At 45.7% G+C, this 21,929-nt stretch overlaps 1 protein-coding gene across 1 annotated transcript; it reads right to left on the reverse strand.

Annotated features, from left to right (window-relative positions):
• Nucleotides 1–6,273: 6,273 nt before the first annotated feature.
• Nucleotides 6,274–21,575, reverse strand: nf2a (NF2, moesin-ezrin-radixin like (MERLIN) tumor suppressor a). Its single transcript, XM_086112009.1, has 16 exons — nt 21,091–21,575; nt 20,490–20,615; nt 19,908–20,030; nt 19,615–19,698; nt 17,230–17,298; nt 17,065–17,147; nt 15,506–15,581; nt 15,205–15,339; nt 13,730–13,804; nt 13,447–13,560; nt 12,812–12,934; nt 12,362–12,579; nt 10,616–10,718; nt 9,053–9,171; nt 8,205–8,364; nt 6,274–6,893 (listed from the first exon to the last, which is right to left on the reverse strand). The coding sequence occupies exons 1-16, from the start codon at nt 21,202–21,204 to the stop codon at nt 6,843–6,845; spliced, it is 1,773 nt and encodes a 590-aa protein (XP_085968135.1). The 5' UTR covers nt 21,205–21,575; the 3' UTR covers nt 6,274–6,842.
• Between the last annotated feature and the right edge of the window lie 354 nt (nt 21,576–21,929).

A 21,929-nucleotide genomic window follows, 5' to 3' on the forward strand; every position in this document is an offset into this window, starting at 1 on the left:
AAGCTCTCTATATTTTCACACAATTGCAACTTTTTCTTTCTTGCTTAAATTGTTTTTAGTGACTTTTCATTTATTAGAATTGAGCAGCACATCTATTTTGCAATTTACAAAAAAATGTTAATTCTCGAGAAATTCAGACTTTCGAAAATGTATGGGGTTTTTTTTTGTCGTAGAATTAACTTTTTTCTTTTTTTCAACATTTTCAGAGCAACTTTGTAGTCAGAGGACAATAAAATGCGATGGAGTCAAACGTTGAACATCAGGAAAGAGGAACAAAAGAACAAATCACCACAGTAGGAGCATTTGTGTGTGTTTTCTTTTTGTGCTGGAAAAAAAAAAGTCATTACCATCACGCATTGCCTCCAACAGCTGGTGTGTGAGCGCACACACACACAGACACTGATTGCTGCTTCCTATTTGATTTCATCATATCTCCTTTTCCCTGCAAGTGCAACATTTGCCGCTTGTTTGGCTGTGGAAAGGCGGAAGCCCCCCACTATCCCCCCCACCTCGCCCCCAAATTGTGACTGCAGAAGTGAGAAAAAAAAGAAATAACATGCTCCTGTTTTTTTGTTTGTTTTTTTTTTAATTGTGAGCCCATTTTCCCATCAGAATAATTTTACCCTGTTACTATTAACGTGGTAATATTAGGGTTTTAAATTAGGGTTCCGAGTCAGGGTTGGGCATTCATATTAAGATTTCAAGACAGGGTTGTTTTTTTTTGAGGCAGAGTTCGGGTGTGAAGTCAATGTTCGGGTTTCAAAATCAAGCTTAGCGTTTCAAAGGAAAGCTGTCAAGATGGTTTTGAAGTAGTTTGGTCATGGATAGGGTTTCAAATTGGGTTAGGGGTTACCTTCGTACATTTTTTGTGAATAATTCCAACCCCCAAAATATGAGTTGATTAAACAATTTTTCATACACATTTAAAATTGTTGATTTTTAAAAAATCGAAATATTCCATGTTTTTTTGTAACCTAGTCAACATGTCCATTTCAAAATCAAATGCGAGCACAAAAAATTAACATCTGAGCATAAGTGCCAAAGGGGCGTCATTCCCGCTCCTCACTTTTTATTTCGTCATTGATCAGCTGGCGCTGTTTCCGCCCGCTCGCAGGCTGATGGAAACAGACGGAGAGACAATTTCAGATGAGCCAACGAAATTACGCCGGCGGGAAACCCCCCCCCCCCCATCTTAGCACCTTACCGGCGGCGCCGTTCCCAAATTAAAAGTGCTCATGTGTTGCGGAGAAGGAAATAAAAATGAGAGCCTTGGAGCTGAAATGCCGCTTTCACCTTCCTTGTTTTGCCATTCAAACCCAATGACAGTCTTCTTTATTTACTCACTTGGCACATGTGGAAAAAGACCGAATGATAGTGAGAGGAACCTAACCAGACCTGAAGCTATCTAGCTAAGCTTGAAGCTAAATAAACGAGAAATGAAGTCAACTAGTCCTGAAGCTAACTAGACCAGAGTTGAATTGAAGCTAACTAGCTCGACCTTTGGTTAACGAGGCTGATTAACATGACGTTGACCTTGCCTGCGGCTAACCAACTTGGCTTCAAGCTCATTTGGCCGAAAGTCAACTCATCCGGAAGCAGCTAGTTCTGAAATTGACACGCCCTGACGCTAACGTGCCTTGAAAAATAATTAAGACGAAGATAAGTTGGCCTGCGCCGAACTAGCTTGGCCTAAAACTGACTATGCGACTACTTGGGGTTAAACTAACTAACTAGGGCCAAAGCAGTCTGTTCTGGAAACAGAGTGAGTGAGAGAGAGATAAAGTGCGAGAGAGAGAAATGGGGTTGTTGTCATACTTTTTAGAATTACAAGTCGTAGTCTTCCAAGTATATGCTAATTGCCCATCATCTCATATCGTGTGTTTTCCAGCAGCTAAATGAGTCACATTACGGTGTTTAGTCTGTTGTTTTTGATGCATGGAAGCCAGAATGGAAACGTCATGCATGGAGGAAGAACCCCCCAACCCCGCCACACAAATATTAAAAATAATAATAACACACCCTAACGGCACCTCACTAGGCTAAAAATAGAGTTTACAAGCGACGGCAGTTGGAGCTCATTTTTGCAGAAGCTGTGTGTGTGTGGGGGGGGGGGGGCATCCTGACGTTAGCGGTGCGCCGCGCCGCTTACATAATGTCGGATGACATCAAAGTCAATCCCGTTGGCCTACTTGGGAGTTTTTGCGATATTCTTGACGCTCAGAGACACATTTACGTCAATAAAAGCCAGCTGCCAATCTGTTGCGTTGATATGGCGACATTGGAAGTCAGACATTTTGGCTTATAGTGGCCATTTGAGGGCAACTGTTGGGTCCTTCAGAAGCGAATGCCTCCACAATTAGCAACAAAGCCAATTTCAGTTAGCAACATGAGGTTTGCTCGGGATGACAATAGCTGCCTGCAAATGATTTTTCTGCCTTTTTAAAAAATAAATAAATCTAAACCTCTCCGAGATAAATGTGCTTTTAAAATGAAAATATACGCTGATTGACCTGCTCTTCTGCCTTCAGAATGAATGAGCCGAGCACGGAGGCTGGAAGCGAGATGCTTTCCGCCTAAGTGGGTCTCCGATGATTTGCGCGACCCAAAACAAAACAAAAAAATGCCGCATTGTGGCGGGTTGTGGACCGCCACCAGAAGCGGGTCGGTTTCGCGGGTAAAGAGGGATGAGCGGTGACTGAAGCTCACTCAGAACATAATGAATACCTGCAGGACTCCCCCCTGTGCTATTTTGAGCTCTTCCAAACAAGACGCACGATAACTGAAGAAGTGCTAAGATGCACAATGTCGCATTTGCAAATCGGTGAAGGGAAGTCTGCATGAATATACGTGGGAAGCAAGCGACTCCACTTTCAAAATTAATGTGTGTATAAAACACAAAAGTCGTTGGGAAACACAAAAACAAATTACCGTATTTTCACGACTATAAGGCGCCATTAAAAGTCTAAAATTTTCTCCAAAATGGACAGGACGCCTTATGATGCGGAGCGTCTCGTGTATGCGCTGAGTTCCAAAACCTGACTGACAGCCGACACGCTGTTTATATAGAGAAAAGGCGGAAGTGACTGTGGACAGGCATGCGGCAAAGAAGTCGGCCAATCAGTGAAGGGTGGGCGTGTATATATATACATATATGGAGAGAAAGAGAGAGAAAAGGCAGACGTGAGTGACAGGCATGCGGGGAAGAAGTCGGCCAATCAGTGAAGGCTGGGCGTGTAAGTGGACGCTAAAGGGACGCTACAAGCAGGTACCAACACCTGTATAGAGTGTGGCTATGTGCATTGTTGCAAAACAACTTCGGTTTTGGTTTCTAAGAACCCCCGAAAATAAATTCTACAAAGAGACACGCCTACGAAGCTCAGTTCAAACTTCAAGCCATCGGTTATGCTTTTGGCATGCGTGCCCATCTCACAGCAGCGGTGAAAAACCAAGTCAAGCAAATGAACTCTGAGCTTGCCGTTATTCCCGGAGGCTTAACTAAAGAACGCCAACCGCTGGACATCGGCATCAACCGGGCGTTCAAAGTAAAGTTGCGAACGTCATGGGAACAATGAATGATCGATGGCAAACACAACTTTACAAAGAGTGAGAGGCAGCGCCGGGCGAGTTACGCCACAATTTGCGAATGGATTGTGGCTGCTTGGACGAACGTGTCTGCTTGCACTGTTGTTCGGGTTTTTGGCAAAGCCGGCATCATTTCTGTGGAGCCACATGGCAATGAGAGTGACTGACAACGAGAGGGAACACGGCGTTTTTGATGGATTACCGGTACTTGCACAATTGTTCAATTCTGATACAGAGGATGAGGACTTTGATGGATTTCTGGGTGATGATTGATCGAAAAACGTGAGTATATTGTACGATGGCTAAATAAAATACAACGGAACTCAGTTTTCCGTTGCCTTTTTAAAAACGTGTTTTTAGCTTGTATCTGTATGTCTTGGCATGCTACCGTATGCTACAAGCTAACGTGTTTTTAGCGTGCGCGCATGCATGCCGTATGTTTAAGCTGGCGTATGTTTTACCACTTTAAAATTGCGCCCAATAATACAGTGCGTTTTGTCTATGTGTAAAATACAGAAATAGCACCCATTAATGAGACTGCGCCCAACCATACGGTGCGTCGAATGGTCGTGAAAATACGGTAAGTCACAAACCAATAAGCCCCCCCCCCACCACCACATAACCAGCTAATGGAACAATAAAACTAACTCGACAGACCGATCGATAGCTCAATTGATTGTATTATTCATTCCAGGTAAGAAATGAGATAATTAGATGCTACATTTTTTTTTTTGCTGGTGTCAAGCAGGGCACCAACGTGAGCGTGAATAAAGCGCCGATGATGTCCGACGACCTTGGGCTGAAGATTGACAAGCGATTTGGACCCATTTAAATAATTCAAATGTTTATTTCAAACTCAAGGTTTCATAAAAGCTGCACAGATGAAATTGAGAAATAAAATCAGTAATCGTGTAAGAAATATGAAACCAAAGCCAGTATAGAATCAGCGGACTAACTAATCAACCACACAACCTAAAAGGCAAACGAATGAACCAACTTCCAAAGCAATCAACAAAGCGCACCAAACTGAGCCGCTGGCAAATCAACCACCTCAGCCATCAAGTAACTGCTAAACCGACTCACTGAGGTCGGAAGCAACCAGGCAGCGATTCACCCACATAATGACAAAAATCCATCTCCTAAGGGTTGCGCAGGTTAAAAACGGAAACAAATCTACAAAGAACCCACTGCGTCTCTGAAGGTGCTCTGTCCCGAGCCTGTTGAGAAGTGCTGTGGTGTTCATCAGGGAGCGTTAGCGAGCCAGATCCACCACATCTGAAAATAAACTCATTTGCATGCTCGCAAACTGCGGGCAACAATTGCTGCGCAATCACCCACACTTCCCCATCAACCGATGACTGGCAGGAATCATTGCCATTCAGTGCCCAGGGGGGGGGGGGGGGGTGAAAAAAGACAATTTGGTCACAAGACGCTGATGATAGTACTCTGTGCGTGTGTATGGAGGGAGGGGGGGGGCACTACACAAGGGAAGAGGGATTCTAAACAAAATGAGAGCCGAGCAAGCACAGCAACGATTCCCAAGGGAGGGCGACGGTGCTTCTCTACGTCCACAAGTCAAGTCAAGTCAATTCAACAGTATTTATAGAGCACTTTCAAACAGCCATCGCTGCATACAAAGTGTTGTACATGGAGCAATTTAACATGCACAATAAACAGTAAGACAAATCGGTAATAAAGGCGGTAGAAAGCACCAAACAGTAAAACCAAGAACAAATCTAAGTCATGCTGAGTCGAATGCCAAAGAATACAAGTGAGTTTTGAGGAGGGTTTTGAAGATGGGCAGCGAGGAGGCTTGCCGAATGTTCAGTGGGAGGTCATTCCAGAGAGAGGGACCAGCAACAGAAAAGGCTCGATCCCCTCTGAGCCTCAGTTTAGTTCTTGGTACTTCTAATAAAGTCTGGTCCACAGACCTGAGGCGCCGGGCAGGTATGTAGGGGCGGATGAGCTCAGAGAGGTAAGGTGGCGCGAGATTATTCAGAGATTTGAAAACAAATAAGAGGATCTTGAAAATAACTCTAAAATGAATGGGGAGCCAGTGAAGGGATGCCAGAGTAGGAGTTATGTGCTCCCTCTTACGAGTACCAGTCAAGAGGCGAGCAGCGGCATTCTGGACCAGCTGAAGGCGCTTAATGGAGGACACACAAAGGTGTGAAGGACGAAAGGAAGAAGGAAAGAAGTGTGTGACGAACTAACTAACAGAAACAACGAACCAACCAACAAATATTCAAATAACTAACCAAGCACCCAAGTAATTAACCCAAAACCTCAAGTATCTCACTGACAGTCTGACTAGCTAGCTGTTTGCTAGCTCACTAGCAAGTAACCATCGAACTAACTAGAGAACAGCCAACTAATTAAACGCACAATCCCGAGCAAGCAATTAAGCAAGCGTAATGATCGGATGTGACTGCGGCGTTTCGGTTTTCCATCGGTTTGGTTTCTGAACTGCTCCAGGACGTGCGCCAGTCGTGGCATTTGAACCTTGCTGTGAGATTTCGCGTGACGTCAAGCGCGATCCCCGAGACGACCGGCGCTTTTCTCTCCCAGCAATTTGTCACCCCCACAGTGGCTTTGACGTCATTGCACCCTTGCCTGTGGGGGTGTGGCGGCTGCGGGGGTCGTCGGCCCCGGGGAGCCCAAACGCAGCAAAATAAACACAGCAGTCACACACGCTAGAGACCTGGGAGTTTATTTGAAAAAGGGAAAACATGTGTTTGTGCATATTTGGAGGAATTGACATTGGCATCTTTTACACTGTACATTTTCAGTGTGCATATAATATTTGAGTGTGTGCTATTCTGGAGAAATGATGGTAGTTAGTTCGTTGTCCTAAAAATGATTGACTTAGCCAGATGCAGGCAAGCAGCCATGATTGAACAGGGCAAAAGTTTTTGGGGGAAAAAATTCCTGAAAAAGAGGATTTCTTTCATACGACGTCTCTTTGTGTTTGTTTTCATCGACATTTTATGCGAACACCACCGCCACACCACACACTTTAAAGAAACCTGTCCGTGAGTCCTTTGGTCAGCGTGAGTGAGTTTCCGAACAGGAAAGGTGGACATCGGCCGGCGTCTACCGAGAGATATGCCTTTGCATCGTTATGAAATATAAAAATATGAATCCTGAAAAAGGTGCGGGAAAATGAGCATCCACGTTTGTGTGTCCGCGAGGCCCCTGAAGATGCCGTAGTAGTGGTCTTGGTTGTCCCTGTTGATGTAGATGGACTGGAGAAGACTTGCTTAGAGTTCCTCAAAAAAGGCAACTCGGGACTTGGTGCTCTGTAGTGTCAACTGCGGAGGAAATCATACAAGGTGGCGCCAAACCACGGCGTCGCCATCAGTCAGTGGTTCCTCGCAACGTTATCGTGCGTGAAAGGTTGGCCAGAAATGGACCCCAAAATAGTAGAAATGGTGTCAATGACCTCCAGCAACTTCTAAACTGCATTTTGAGCAGATTATTTTGGCACACTTACTTCGAATGAATGAATCAACCCATGGTATTATTTTGTTCAAATTGATTGTGAATCATTTTTCAAATTTTTTTTTTTTTGTTGTTTTCAAACATATCGAGCCATTCATAAGAATTATTTCAAACAATTCATCAGTAAAAATGTTTCATCTGACTTCAATTTTGACAGCCGTGCCTTCCGACTGTCCTGAATGGGGGTGTTGGGCATTGGCAGAGGCCTTCATTACTCATCCCGAGTGCCTTCCTGCCTGCGGGCTTTGTGCTTTGTTCCACTTTAGCTCGTCCTCACCTTCCGGACATGAAACTCTTGTTCAAACGCCGGCCGTTTTCCTGGAGAGCAAGATGAATGCTTGCCGCTTGCCCGCGATTGAAATAAATCAACTCGAGCTTCCGCTAATAAGCGTGGATGCAGAGTTTCTTTTGTCCTCTTTTTTGTTCCTTTTTAAATAATTGAGGAAAAAGAAATTGGATAATCCAACCGGAAAGATAAAGGAAGACAAAAAAAAAAGTGGAGCGAGCAAGTATGTCACAATTTGGAAATAGAAGAGACTTTTTTCTTTTGTATTTGATGAATCACTTTTTTGGACTTGGCTACGTTTTTTTTAAGTCTTCACTTTTAGCGGCAACGACTGGCTAGTTGTGATGACGTTAGAAACATCCACGCATGTAAACAAAAGGTCGAGTGTTCAACTGGCAACCTCCCTTGTTTTTGATGTGCCGTCGACTCCTCCTATTTGTGTTCTTCGACTATAAGAGAGTGAGCAAATGTGTAGTCCGCTGTGTTAGCATCTTGTGCCCGCTGATAACTAGCTAGCGGCCAACCGTTCATAATCGTGTTCGAAACGTTTTACGCGACATTATTCCAGTGGCCACTGTCGAGGTGTGATTAGAGCATCTGCAGAGTAGGTTCTTGATAGCAAAACCTTGGCAGAGGTCGAGACGGGACACGGTCTGCTGGTCAAAATAGCGCGTAACGCACCGCTACGTGTGCGCCTTGTTGTCAAATGGCTAAAAAACAGGGCGCCGGCAGGTGTAATCGGATTAATCCGCGCGTAATCAGATTAGCGGAGTCGAACGCACACTAGCAGTTGAAAAGCTCTCAAGGTGTCGCTTTAGCATTAGCGTGAGGATACCTTCTTTAGGTTGCTGTGCTTGCTAGTTCCCTGCTCGGCGTTGTGGTCGTGGACCACGTCCAGCGGGGTCTGGCGCTCCTTCAGCTTCAGGCTCTCGATCTCCGTCTTCAGCTCATTCAGCTGCTCCTGGAGGTGCTTGCTCTTCTCCATGTACTCCACCCTAGCACAGGGGGAGAGGATAGGTTGGCCAACTCTGACAGGGCGCTTGAGGGGGTGCGCTTCTTAAAAAATTGTTGACGGCTGCTCCGCGACAATCAAATCAGTGAAGCTCTATGCTAAACGGGGGCATGTGTTTTGTTTGTCTTTTCTTCCAAGGGTTGGGGTGCGGCAACTCTGTCGGTGTGTTAAAGTGGGTGCGCAGAAGGAAAAACCTTTGGAGAAAAGCAGTTGTATCATGTAAAATTGTTGTAACGAAACGTTAAACTGGCGGCATGAGGGATGGAGGTGTGCTGGCTCTGATGGCTGAGACAAAAAAAAAAACCCTAGTATATAACAAGAATATGCATTTATTTATTTTGAATAAATGGTCAAAAGTATATACATTTGGACAGCGGCTTCCAGAGTTGGCATGGCCGCCTTGGAGTGCCTCGTTGTCACGGTGTGGAAAAGCCCTGCTCATGACTGCATGGGATGTATGACAGCCACGAGGGGCATTTTGTGGATAGATTTTCAAACGGGTAAAGTGTGGGATACGAAAGATAAGATAAGAAAACCTTTATTTGTCTCACAATGGAGAAATTCCCAATTTACAGCAGCAGAATTATGAAGCGGAGACGTAGAAGAGCAAAAAGGATGCGAGATGAAGCAGCACCCATCAAGGTTATTCGCCAATGTCATCGGCGACTCACTTCTCTTTCTCGATCTCCATGGAGAGTCGTTTCATGTCCGTGTCTTTAAAGTCAAAGCTCACGTTCTCCTTGCTGAAGCTCAGCTCGGGAGGCATGCAGTCCATCGGCGGCGTGGGGTACTGGCGGAGGAGGAGGAGGACGAATCACAAAAACAAACCAAAAAAACAAAACAAAAAAAAACAAACACAAAACCCCAACAGGATCCGAAAGCAAACGGAAAACATGCTGGCAGCACAGTGGAGGAAGACAAGAATTCAAGCGCGTGCCAAGCCGTGTCTGCTCCTAATAGACAATCTAAATGGAAATCCTGCACTTGTCAATGCAAAGCGGCGGGCAGGCGACGTGAACGCATCTTGGCAGAGCATGAGAAGGCAATTTGAGAGCCAATAGTGCATGTGTTCGGGCCCTGTCACACGCATTTGACTGCATGCGAAATGCATGTGTGTGTGTGTGTGTGTGTGTGTGTGTCAAGGGGGAACAAAGGACTTTTATTTCTCTTCCATGACAGGTTACGTGCATTTCAGTCCATTAGGTTGACTACTACGTTAGCTTTGACACCTCGGTGCCGACTGTCACTCGTGAACAAAAGATTCCATGTTATGTGGGTGAATTTGAACGACCTGACGGTTTTATTTAGTTGAGTGATAATTTTAACCAGCAGGGGCAAATACTTGAACGTGGCACTGCCTATTCCCATACACACGTTGGAAAAACATTGGCTAATCCCAAAGTTATTATGGTTAACAACAACCAAAATAAAGTAAAAATTAAAAAAAAAAAACAACTTATGTATACTTTTAACAAATAGAAACGAAAATGCTTTTAAAAACAAAAAACTAACTGAAACTACATCTTACGTTTATGAAACTCTTAATTGTTGGATTCCAGCTTTCGATCAGGAGTGTCCAACCAGTCAGCCGTGGTCGACCATAAGGGGTGTCGGGGGGGAAATCGAGGGCATTGCTCATCATGGCATGCGTGTGTGCCATGCGTATGCATTTATGCATTTTAACAAAATTAAAACCAAATTAAAATGTACAAAAGTCCATACAAAATAAAAACGATACTGAAACATCCAAAACTATAACAACCCCGGTATTGGCCAAGTGTGTGTGAGCAAGGGAGTCATTTACTAAAACATAGAATGCTACATTAGCTTCCACAGCTAGCCTTCGACTGGCTAGGTTACTTGTGAATAAAAATTGTGTACTTGATGTGTGAACCGAAACTACAGCAGAGGTTTAATGCGTTGTGTGACCATTTTAATTAGCCACTCAACTTCCTAACCGATACTGACCAGCTGTTTGTGATAAAAGTGAAGGTTATTGTCAGGTAAACGCTTACATTAGCATCTATAGCTAGCCGGTGACTGCTCAGGTCACTTGTGAACAAAAACTAGACCGTTTTGTTGTGTGTATTAAATTAGTTGATTTCATTGCGTGACATCATTCAAGATTTCTATTGTGGTATTGACCATCTGCTCGTGAACAAAGTTCTTGGGGATTCCACTGAGTGAAGAGCGCCACGTTACCGTCTTGGCTTTCTCCATCGTAAGCGCATTACCATGTACACCCTGCTGGTGATCTCCAGGAGTTTGTGCTTGGCCCTGTGCTCGGACTGCCTGGCTTCCAGCAGGTCCTGCTTCAGCTGCTCTGCCTCCTTGGCCCTGGCAAATAACAGAAGGGTTACGAGCGAGCTTCGGAACGCGCCGCCGCTCGAGTGAAGCAAGGGGGGGAAAAAAGGACTGTCAAAGTCGTCGATGCGCTTTCAGACGTTTATTGAACGGAACAATCTAACACATGCAAAAATGAAAACACTCGGGAGGAGCTGCAGTAGACCGCCACTCGCGCCCAGATGCTCACACGTGGACAAAGCAGCCAGGTTGGGATGTCACTCACTCGACCACACCCCTTAAAGACGTCCAACACGACGGCCGCTGCTGCCGCGACTTTTGGCTTTGTCCCAATATCCAATCATTGCACTTGACATAACCAGTTTATTAGTACACATTCTCTTTGGTTGATTATTTAGGTTTGGTGGTGTTTGTTCTCCATTAAGGACGCAAAACAAAAGAAATGATGGTGGATCTTTGGGGGCTGAAATGGAATCAATGATATTTCAGTTTGTTTCAATGGGGAAAAACTGATTGGACACGTCGTAAAAGTCACACAAGAGAAGTCAAGTTACCACTGTGTTAAAGATTTTAACCTTTAACCCCAAAGAACAGATTATTTGATTACACCGGAGGTGCTCGTTTACATTCAGCAACCACGCTCGTCTGACAGCCCAGGCTCAATTGCAGTTACTGGCGAGTGGCTACAGGCGACCGATTACAAATGATTGCCCGATACGATTTGAAATGGAGTAATAAGGCCACAGTACCGTCGTCAACACTTGAAGCAGGTATTCCCCACAGTGTGAATGGAATTGTAATGAGAGCGTACGTGCGTGCGAGTGCGTGTGTCGAAAGCCAAAGATGAAAAGTCATTTCAAGCCTTGGCGGAGCTGGGTGAGACAACACAGATGATGTGATGAGAGAGGGTCACGTCGTCGATTCATACGATTAGCCGGCGTAAATTAAAGGCCGCCGCGCTGACCCGCGGCAGAATAAAATCGAGCGAGGCGATAAACTGAAATAAAGAATGGGCCTTTTGTTCTTTTCATTGGTACGCGTATGTGGGTGCACAGACTGAAAATTAGATTGAGTGTATGTCACTGCATATGGTGTTTAGTGTGTATAATTATCGTGTGTGCGCGCGCCCGCGCAATTGGGTGATGACTCGAAACGACCTGCGAACTGGTCGTTGAAAAAAACAAAGGGCGAAATCAGAATTATGCCTCGCTATTTGACGGCTATGGCTAATGCTGTCCTAGCAACTGGAATATTTGCCCAGCTAGCGCCTCGCTGTTGCCCGATTAACGCCATGCTAGCAACAAACGAAAAGGCATTTACAAACTTGGACGCCGGATCTGAGAGATGAACTAGTTTAGCGCGAGCTAGGATGAGCTTTGGACCAACTGAGATGGATTTCAAATGGGACCGAAGTTGAAAAACATCCCGCGTTCCCCCTTTGGCCCGGGGGTTGTTGGCGCGAGATCGTGGAGGTCAAGCTAAGTTCTTTTCAACTAAAAAGATGAACCTTTGCACACTGCGTCAACACGCCAGGGTCGGAGTGAGATGAGCGAATGTGGCTTTGGAAACAATGAATCACGATAAAAGCACGATATAAGTGCACTCTACGTAGCATTTTCATCAAATGGGATTCCCGTTCAGGCGGATTTGCAATTATACGCAAAGGCAGCTGTCACCTGCGTTGGGACTGGTCTGCCATCTTGAGCGCCATCCTGTCGGCCTCCAGCATTTTGTGTTCCATGAGCCGCCTCTCCTCGTGACCCCGCATGGCTGTGGCCTTGATGCGCTTCATTTCCGCCTCCGCCTCGGCCGCCTTCTGGGCCAGCAGCTTGGCCTCCTCCTCGGCGATCTGGGCCTTCTCGGCCAGGAGGTCCGCCGTCTGCTCCGAGCGCAACTGCAGAGGGATTGGAAATACGGGATTCTGATTCATGTTGCGTATGTGGAATATCAATGAAAATCCATCTTAAAATGACATCACAGTTGCTCGTGATTGGCTGAGCCCTGAGTAACTGTCATGTCATTTTCAGTTGAAAGCGAGTGGCAAAATGGCCGCCCCCTGACATGGATAAATCCGGGCGGATTTTGCTTCGATGATGCCGAAGGCCAGACGGTTGTTTGCAACCCACCAGGGCCTCGTTGGCCATTCGCGCTTCGTCTTGCAGCCGAACGAGCCGTCGCTCCAGGTCATCTCGCATGCGTTCCGCTTCCTCGCGTCTCTGCTTCTCCTGGTTCAACAGCTGTCTCTCCACCTGGACAGTGCGGGTGGGCGGAGTCCAAGCCACAATGAGACCAAAGCTTAATGCTAACTAACGCAAAAGGCCACAATGTACTTTTAAAAAACAAAATGCTCACATCATTTTGTCTATTGCAACTCTGTTAGCTTAATGCTAACATAGAATACAAAATACCAAGCACGGGCCCATAGAAATTAGCATTGATGTTATGATAGTTACAAACGGACAGTGGGGGGGGGGGGGTATATCTGTATATCTAAACACCACAACGTAAAATAAAATCACATGAATTATCTAAATAGTCTGCTAGCTTAATGCTAATTTTAACACAAAAACGCCATGGATGAATACTATCCATTGAGGGAAAAAAACGGATAATTGGGCCGAACAAAAGTCTGCTAGCCGAATGCTAACACGGAATGAAAAACGCCATACAGGAACGGCACATGAAAGCACGAGCGCAAATGGGGGGGGGGGGGGGGGGGCTTCAGGGAATGTGCGCGGGGAGAGCGCATGGTTTCGCGTACCTGCCTGCGGGCCCTCCCCTCCCTGGCCTGGGCCTTCATCTGCTGCACCTCCAGGGAGTCCACACGTCGTCTGCGCATGAACAAGTCGTGGCTGCCCACGCACAGCTGCAGGATCTGTGGGGCAACGTCACAATCAAGCTTCCCGCAGTTCACCAAAACTAACGGAAACTGTATTTTAATTTAATGGAAGCTCGTCGTTTGTCATCGGAAAAACGAAGACTCAAGTAAAGTCGAGAAACAAAGTACTTGAGTTACTTGATCAGTCGTGTCGATGGCAACTCACCAATTTGTTGACTCTCAACCGTGACGAGTTGAATTTGAAGACTTTGGCTTTCTTGTCCAGGGGTTTGATGGTAAACTGCAAGCAAAATCAGAGTTGACTCAATTATGGGACCGCAATAGTGTCACACATTTAGATTTTAAAAAAACAAAATGTAAACATAAATAAAAGCTCAAATAAAGGTTACACTTTGGTCATTGAAGTCAAATTTTCTCCAAAACAAAGTTGAAAAATATTTTAAATCTTTTCTCAAAAAGTCAAAGTTTTGCACAAAAAAAGAACAATTTTTCAAGAAAAAAGTTGCAGTCTAATCATGCTTTAAAAAAACGAAAAACAAGGTCATAATCTTACACATTTAAGCCAAAATTTTGAAAGATAAAAAGCCACGGCTGCTTCTGAAAAAAAGTAAGAATCATATGAAGATGAAGTCAATTTAAAAAAATATATTTTTTGTAGCTCAAATAGTGTATCGAATTTTGTTTGCGCCAAAAGTCATTTGAAAGCTAAAAAGTATCAAAATAGTATCTTAGGAGAACGGTCATATTTGCTATCCGTCAAATTTTGTTATTCGTAAAAAAAACCCCCAATAAAACTTCCAAATGAAGGTTTATCTTCGAATAAAAACACAACCTAATTCTCACACCATACTTAAACTAGGCTTGTGGGAAAACATGACGTCAAAGTGTAAATATTTTCCTATTCCGCGTGGAGTTCAATTGAAGGGTGCGACAAAAGCCTGAGAACACGCTGGCGTAATTGACTTCATAATCAAGCGCACGGAGAGGGCAAAACTCGCTGGTGGGCATTATTCCTTTTGACCTTTTGCCAAAATGTCAGCGTGTACTTGAAATGAAATTTGCTGTAAAAGTGCACAAACTGCCATTGAAAGGCCGCTGGTTTGGAAATAGGCACGGCTGAAATGGAGGGGCCTGTTGTTTTCAATTTGCATGCTGATGAGGAAAGAAATGTGAAAAACTTTGGATAGAGCTATGTTGACTTAGAATAAAGTCGCACTTTTTTAAAAAGAAGAACAAAGTGAATTTTGTGGGAGAAAAGACTTGTTGGAGAAAGGTAAGATGAGTGTAGGTGCAAATGATTAATCGATTAAAATTCAACTAGCGCTTAGCATTAATCGAGAGATATTCCTCCCCCGCCCCCCCAAAAACATTTTTGAAAAAAAATTATAGTTTCAAGAATCATTTCCAGTGAACTTTTTTAAATTCAATGCACCAATTTTTGGGGAGACAATATTTTTTGTGTAAAAGGTTTTTTTTCCCACCACTAGCTTAATGCTAACAAACAATGCAAACCGCAATTGAAGGGCGAACAAAACTAGCATGGATGTTGCGCGCCCACTAAACCTTGCGGAAAGTTGATTTAAAAAAGGTGCGATTCAAGTTACGAGCGTGACGACTCGTATCGTTTGGCACGACGATTGTACGCGTAAAGTAAAAAGAGAGAGGGAGTGGCGCGGGCACCTCTTTGTCGCTGTACGAGATGTTGCGGATCTCGTTCCAGGGGAAGGAACACTTGGGTGTCAGCCTGTTGTCCGGCTCGTAGATGTGCAGGCCCAGGGCGTCCACGCCCAGCAAAAGATCCGTTCCCTTTTTATTCTAAAAGTGTAAAATCAAAACATTTTGAAGCCGGAAATAGCGCCACACACATCCAATCCATACGACCCCCTTGGGGGCATTTGAAAATGTCCCGGCCTTTTTGGTAACACACGCGTTCACCGCGTCGTTTAGCGCAGATGGGTCAAAATACCAGAGAGACGCTCACCCGGATGGAGAAATAATTGACGCCGTACATGTCCAGGTCCTGAGCGATCTTCAGATACTCCATCTCGGCTTCTTCCCTGCCAGCAAGAGAAACCGCGGCACCCCGTCACGTTTGCGCCAAAATGGCGACTCCAAGACAACTTTTGCCCCGAGATTTCCACTTTTTTTTATTTTTTTTATTAAAGATTGTAAATAACATGAATCAGATAGTCAGTACGTGACTATTGGTGAAGCCTCAGCGGAAGGTGCCCCCCCCCCCCCCCCCACACACACACACCCCGCCTCCGGTGCGCTGGGCTGGCAGGCAATCATCTCCCTATTGTGAGCGTCTTTCCAAGCGCCGAATGATTTTGTTCAACGGAGAATGGAGAGCCTCTCCCCTCCAGCGCCCCTGAAAAGATGATGGATGGGCACCAGCGACCGACTCATTTACGATGGCCAGAGTGGACTCGACCGGCCATCCGAAGCAAAAGCATTCGGCCGCGCCGCCGCCCCCCCCCTGCCCGTCCGTCCTCCAGCTCGCTCGCTGCGTCTCCTTTCGCAGCTCATTTCAGAAACGAATTCGTTCACTCCTTGATTCCCTCGTCTGACTTCTGGAACCTCTTCGACCGTGATCTGTGATAACCACAATCTAGGTACATCTCTGCTGCATCGGTTGCAAGATTCTGCCGCAGCCCGTTGAGGCGGGCCCGTGCACGTTAAATTTGATGGGTCAAGTTTAAGCTGAATTGCTTTTAAATGAGCAATCTGGATGAGACATGTCACAACGTGTTTTCTGAAACTTTGTTTGGCTTCTTGCCGCAGCCCATTTAAGCTGCCAAGCATGTTGAATTAGTTTTTTAAATTTTTATTTCAATTCCAAACGGGCATTCGGGAAAATATCTTGAGCACACCTTCTTCCCGCGATTTGGTTTTTACATTCCCACCACAGCCCGTTTAGGTGGCCAAGGAAGTTACGTTTTTTTTTTTTCAAGTTCAATTGAAATTGCTACCAAATGTTCAATCTATGCGCTATCAGCACCAACTCGTTTTCAATTCTACACCTCGGGTCTTATTACTTCATTTGCAGATGACTGCGGCAGTCTGTTTAGGCAGGCAGATGTGAGTTTGCGCTTTGGATGTTCATTTTCAGCTCCTGCCAGAGAAGCAATCTGAATCACGTGTGCAACCACTCTCTAACTGTTACTGCAGTCTTCAATTTCTGCCCGTTCAGGCTGCAATGTGGCCCCGATTTTCTTGGAACTCGCCTCCTGTTACTTTATTTTTCACTTCCTGCCACAACCATTTGGGCGACCGCACAAGAAAATAGATCAGATCTCTCCCTCCTTTTGAGACCTTGTTTTTAGATGACTACCACAGCCCATTTAGGCGCCCCGACATTAATCTAATTTTTTTATGACCTGGCCTACTTCCAAATGTGATCAGATCTGCAATGGCTAAGATTTCTAAAATGGCAGGTTTGCGTGGTCGAATTCCACTTGCTCAAAACGGATTGTTCATACCCGTCCTTAAATCAAAGTGCGCGGATGATTTCACCGCGATGCATGTGAACACTCGTACCTGGTGCGCCCCCTGTGCTCGGCGTAGCACGCGGCGATCCTCTCCTCCCACATTTCTGCTGTCATTTGATACAAATTGATGACCTGCAACGCATCCACAAAAACCTTGATCAGAGCCACGCGTTGCGTCGGTAAAACGCCACGCGGATGCTAGCCAACCACTCACCCTTTTAGGCAGCAGCTCCTCCTGAGATAAAAAGCCAGGCTTGTGAACGTTCGAGTTGTAGTCGCCGTACTGTAAAATAATGACTAGTTGAAATTTTTTGTTTTTGTCTAATGAGGAAAAAGAAGTCGTTAGGCGGTCATGTGAATAAACGGGATGCGGTTAAACAGCAACACTTGACAATGTTGTATTCCAGATTTCAATTGCTTTTTGCCATACGCCACTCAGATGATCACAATCCCCTCCGCATACTCAAATTGGGAATGTTGGCCACGTGACTGCGAAAAGCCGATCCGAGCCATCGCTTATAATCGCGCTCGAGCTCTTTTAAGATAACGCGGGAGATTTGCATAACCGAGGCAACTTATCGCCCAAGGGTCAAAAAGGCAAATGAACGACAATTAGCAAAAATGTGATCCTTTGGGGGGGAAGGTTTTAAGCAGCCATTCTAGGACACTTTCCAGAGATTCGATAAAAGATCAACGCCTCGAGAGTTTTTGAAAGTCACCGCGGAACATGAAATGTTGGCAGGCGTGAGAAGACCCGCCCAAGAAAAGTCCGAGAATATCCGCCGTTTTCATTTGAAACAGCCATTGTGGGGCTAATTCGGTCGACGTGTCTATTGTGAGTGGAATCCCTCAAAAGTGCTCGGGAGATTTTGTCACTTGACAGATTGGCGACGCTAAATTTAGAGGCAGAATATGACGGCCTCGAGGTCAGCCCTCCCCATGCCCAAAAGGTTCTGGAAGGAGTGGACGGCTGTTGTAATTGCCTACAGAGTGCAGATGCCGGGGGGGGGGGGGGGGTGTGTGTGACTGTCTGGCTTCCCCTCTCCGACTTCTTCACATTGTCACCTGACCCACGATTGTGACTCGTGATGGCCACTTGCGAGCTCGCCGTCTGACTTCGGAGCCGGCGGTCTCGCTTCCCGCTCGGCCCCGACTCGCCCGGCTCACGCTCGACCGGGCCTCTGCGCTAGAGAGTCGATTCCCTCTGCCCCCCTTGGGGCGGCTTTATCTCCAAAGCGCCCTGTCAAAATCCACTTGAGGCGCGGCGCGGCGCGCTCTCGGAATACAAAATAGCGGGGAGAAGCCGCTGAGGCAGGATGAGAGCGGCAAGACCAAAATCGACCATCTTTTATTGCTAGAGCGAGATTATTTGCTGCAAAATACGACGCAGGTGGAAAGCAAAGATGAGTTCTGTCGCAAAGAGCCATTACCCGAAAAATGCTGAGCGCTGCCAAAACAATTCGAGGCCGTCCCCCCTGCCCAACTTCTTGTTCATATATGGGGGGGGGGCATAGACTTCATATATATTTTGTGCTCAACAGGAAGCAGATTTCAGGGTATCACGAAGATCAAACTCCTTCGAGGAGTCCCGGGAACACATTCGACGGCGTCTCGTAACAATCGACGAGCGGCGGCCAAGGTCATCAAATTAAATGAGAGACAACTCCAGCCGATAGCCAAACAAGGAGCCGTCGACAGGAAATCTCTAATCAAAGCCGGCCGCTGCTTAAGGCAAACGCGAGTGTGCAGCGGCGACGTTTTGCTGGATTCTGACTGTGGGAAAGCACATAGCGTATGTGCTTTTTTTTTCTCTCCTTCTTCTTCTTCTTGATCCGCACTGCAGCTTCTCTCGGGCCGTTAAATTGGCAAGCTTGTGGAGGGTCGTTACCGAGGTAGAGCTCCCCGGCTCTCTCTGGACCCCGTCCACCTGTCAAAAAGACTCTCGCTGTCAACTTAAGCCAGGAGGGCTCACTCAAGCCCAACGTCTCCCCCGCGTAACGCAAACTTACGATCCATCTACCCCCCCCCCCCCCCATACCAGAGCTCGTCAAAGTTGGCGGGCTATGACTGAAAACGACGAGACAGACGCGGGATTGTCAACATCTCACCTTGTGGCGTTGAAATCACGGGAGCTCACTGAACTGTGTGGCGCTTTTGAAAAAAACCTTCAATCCGACATCCCATTTACAAAAGCGCCACCTGTCACCGCACGATAAATCCAAGGAAACATTGCTATATTCCTATAAGGCCGTCTTGAAATGAACGTTTGCCACCAGCTACTCAAGTTAGCGCGTCTACAATTGGTGAAGTCAATGACACAAGATAGACATTTCTACCAAACTGCAGGTTGTTACGGTTAAGTGAAGCATTTGATTAAGATTCTTGATTCTTGTCGAACAAAGAAAATTGGGAGTTTGTTCTTGAAAGGACCACTCCCTTGAAAAAAAAAAAAGAAAAGAAAAAATACTACAAAGGGCCTTAAAACAAAAACATATTTTAAATTGTCCCAGGAAGCAGTTCGGGGAATTTTTAAGTCTGCCAAATATTTCATTTTTCAACTTCATCTTTCACCAAGTCTCGGCTGCAAAGCGATCCTGACCTTGGCATGTACGGCGTAGGAGGCCAACAGCACCGAGGCTTCGGGAGGACAGTGGATCTCCTCCTCGAGGATCTTCTTCTTCACCTGCGGAAGGATTCAAAGAGGAAACATGAGCAATGTTCCAAACCACTTTTTTTTTCAGACCGATGCTTAACTTTTCATCTTCCATTCCTTCCCTCTTTCCTGCCTACCTCCCTCCTTCATCCTTCTTTCCTGCCATCCTTCCTCCATAACTCCCTTTCTCCCTCTTTCCTTCCTTACACACACACACGAGTAAAAGATTGTCAGCAAACCTGCAGGAAGAAGAGATGCTGCGTGATGTCCTGCACCAACTCCTCTTCGACATTCTCCGGGTAGAACTTAGCCAGGAAGTGTAGTGTGATGGGCTCCTCTTTGGGGACTTCCTGATCCAGCACCTGACGACACACAAAATGGCCGTGAGCCTCGCGGCGCCAAAGAGACCTCGCAAATGTTGAAAGTTGGCCGCTTTGTGGCATCTCTGTGACAAGGAACTATCTCGAAGTGGGTTGAGGAGCTCCACGTAGCCAAAAGTGTGGCATCCCATTGCCTATGAAGTGTGTTGACGTGAATGGAGGGGTTTCCTTTCGATATAAGTCGTGCTTTGATTTGAGTTTGTGGGGGCCGAGGTGCAATACTTGGCAGAGTTTCGCAATTGGCGGGAAGGCTCGGTCTCATGGCTCCGCAAATATCTCTAAATTTGTGACATTTTCCTGTGGAAATTTCTCAGAGGCACTTTTGGTAAGTTTACCCGAAATGTGAGCGCGCGTTGCGAGCCGAGCACTCGTGAGTTTAACTGTCATTTTGTACGTTTTGGTGAGATATGCTTGGACGGCCTTTTGCTGAGGCCACCTCACCTTTTTGTCCATCTTGAGCCAGGCGACTGTGTCCTTGACGTGGTACCTGAGGCCGAAGAACCAGGTCTCCCTCAGCCCCAGCGTTCTGCACACCAGCTCCAACAGCTCCTTCCCCTTCCACTTCGTCTGCATCACACAGCGCAAAATGCTTCCACGCTTACTCCCAAAGGCGCATGACCAAATACTTTTGCCAGTTGGACGAGACAGCTCGGTGGCTCATAAAGGGACCCAAAAGGATTGTTTAACTCCAAATAACGAAATCAGTCGACTCCCTCTGACGGCAACATATCATGATAGGCAGAATAATTAGATGACGTAAAAAATGTATATTAATTTAATAATAAAAACATCATTGCGCGTCGCCATTGCTTTATTTTACTAACACAAAAAAATATGAAATATATTTTACCGTGGGTGTTGTAACATTAGTATTGCCCTTATGATGATTATTATAGCATCCACAGCTCTCTGCTGCCATCTAGCGTCTGCAAGAGACTTTCACCTCAGTGTCGAATGTTGATCAACCTGTGGCGTTTTTGTGTTTTGGTTTGTGAGAAATTGTTCATTTTCCTTTCGTCTCTTTCTGGGTTTGTCAACTAACCTCGCAGCTGAACTCCATGTCCGACTCCATGGTACAGATCCTGACGTTGAAGCTCCTGTTTTGTTTCCTCACCAGAGAGTTCCATCCCAGTTTGGCCGCCAAATTCCTTGCCATGGCCACGGAAAATGTCACATAAAACAAACGACAACCCAAGAGTCTACTACTCTCCCAACGAGTCCGTGAATGCACCGTCAAGCCATTTTAAGCACATCAAGGCGACTTCGGTGTGGGACAATCCAGTTTCCACGCATGCTATTTTCAAGCTAACGAGCCAAAAGTTAGAGCGAAATATAGGTGAGGTAGACACAATCATAATCCAGGATTAGATATCCAACATGTTGCAGAGTTTTGCCGATTGTTAATACAATATAATTCCTTCTCCTCCGCAGAAGTGCTAAATGCTCACATTGTTTTGAACAAGCGCAAAGCAAGACCGATCTCTTTTGCTAAACAGCTTCATGTCCAGCCAGGGAAAGGACGCTACATTCAGGTACCCGTGGGACGTGTTCCTATCTCATTGAAAAAACGACACACTGAAGAAACTAAATGGACGTTTAGAGTCACGGGTTCGTGTGTTTTGTTTTAAAATAAGAAAATTAAATGTCCTGTCATTTTCACGTCTTGTTGTTTTTCCTTTTAATGTCTTTCAATTTTGATTGAGGATGAATTTTAATTGATTATTAGTCTTGTGAATTCTGTAGTGACACAAACGAACATAGTATCCTGAATTGTACTTTACAACAAATCTTAAAAGTTGTGTGGTGTCTAATTTGATGCAAATGTAGCTCTGGGAATGTAAATCTTGACACATTTTCGCGTATTTCAACTACGTGGTGGTA

The sequence above is a fragment of the Hippocampus guttulatus genome, chromosome 5 (assembly GCF_054856545.1).
Source record: "Hippocampus guttulatus isolate MCC_2025c chromosome 5, RoL_Hgut_1.0, whole genome shotgun sequence".
Classification (NCBI taxonomy): Eukaryota; Metazoa; Chordata; class Actinopteri; order Syngnathiformes; family Syngnathidae; genus Hippocampus; species Hippocampus guttulatus.

Coding starts and splice junctions, on each gene's coding strand:
- nf2a (XM_086112009.1), bottom strand. CDS start 21,204: ATGGCAAGGAATTTGGCGGCCAAACTGGGATGGAACTCTCTGGTGAGG. Junction 19,699..19,907: donor AGCATCTCTTCTTCCTGCAG/GTTTGCTGACAA, acceptor ATCCTTCCGCAG/GTGAAGAAGAAGATCCTCGA. Junction 8,365..9,052: donor ATGGAGATCGAGAAAGAGAA/GTGAGTCGCCGA, acceptor CCCCTGTGCTAG/GGTGGAGTACATGGAGAAGA.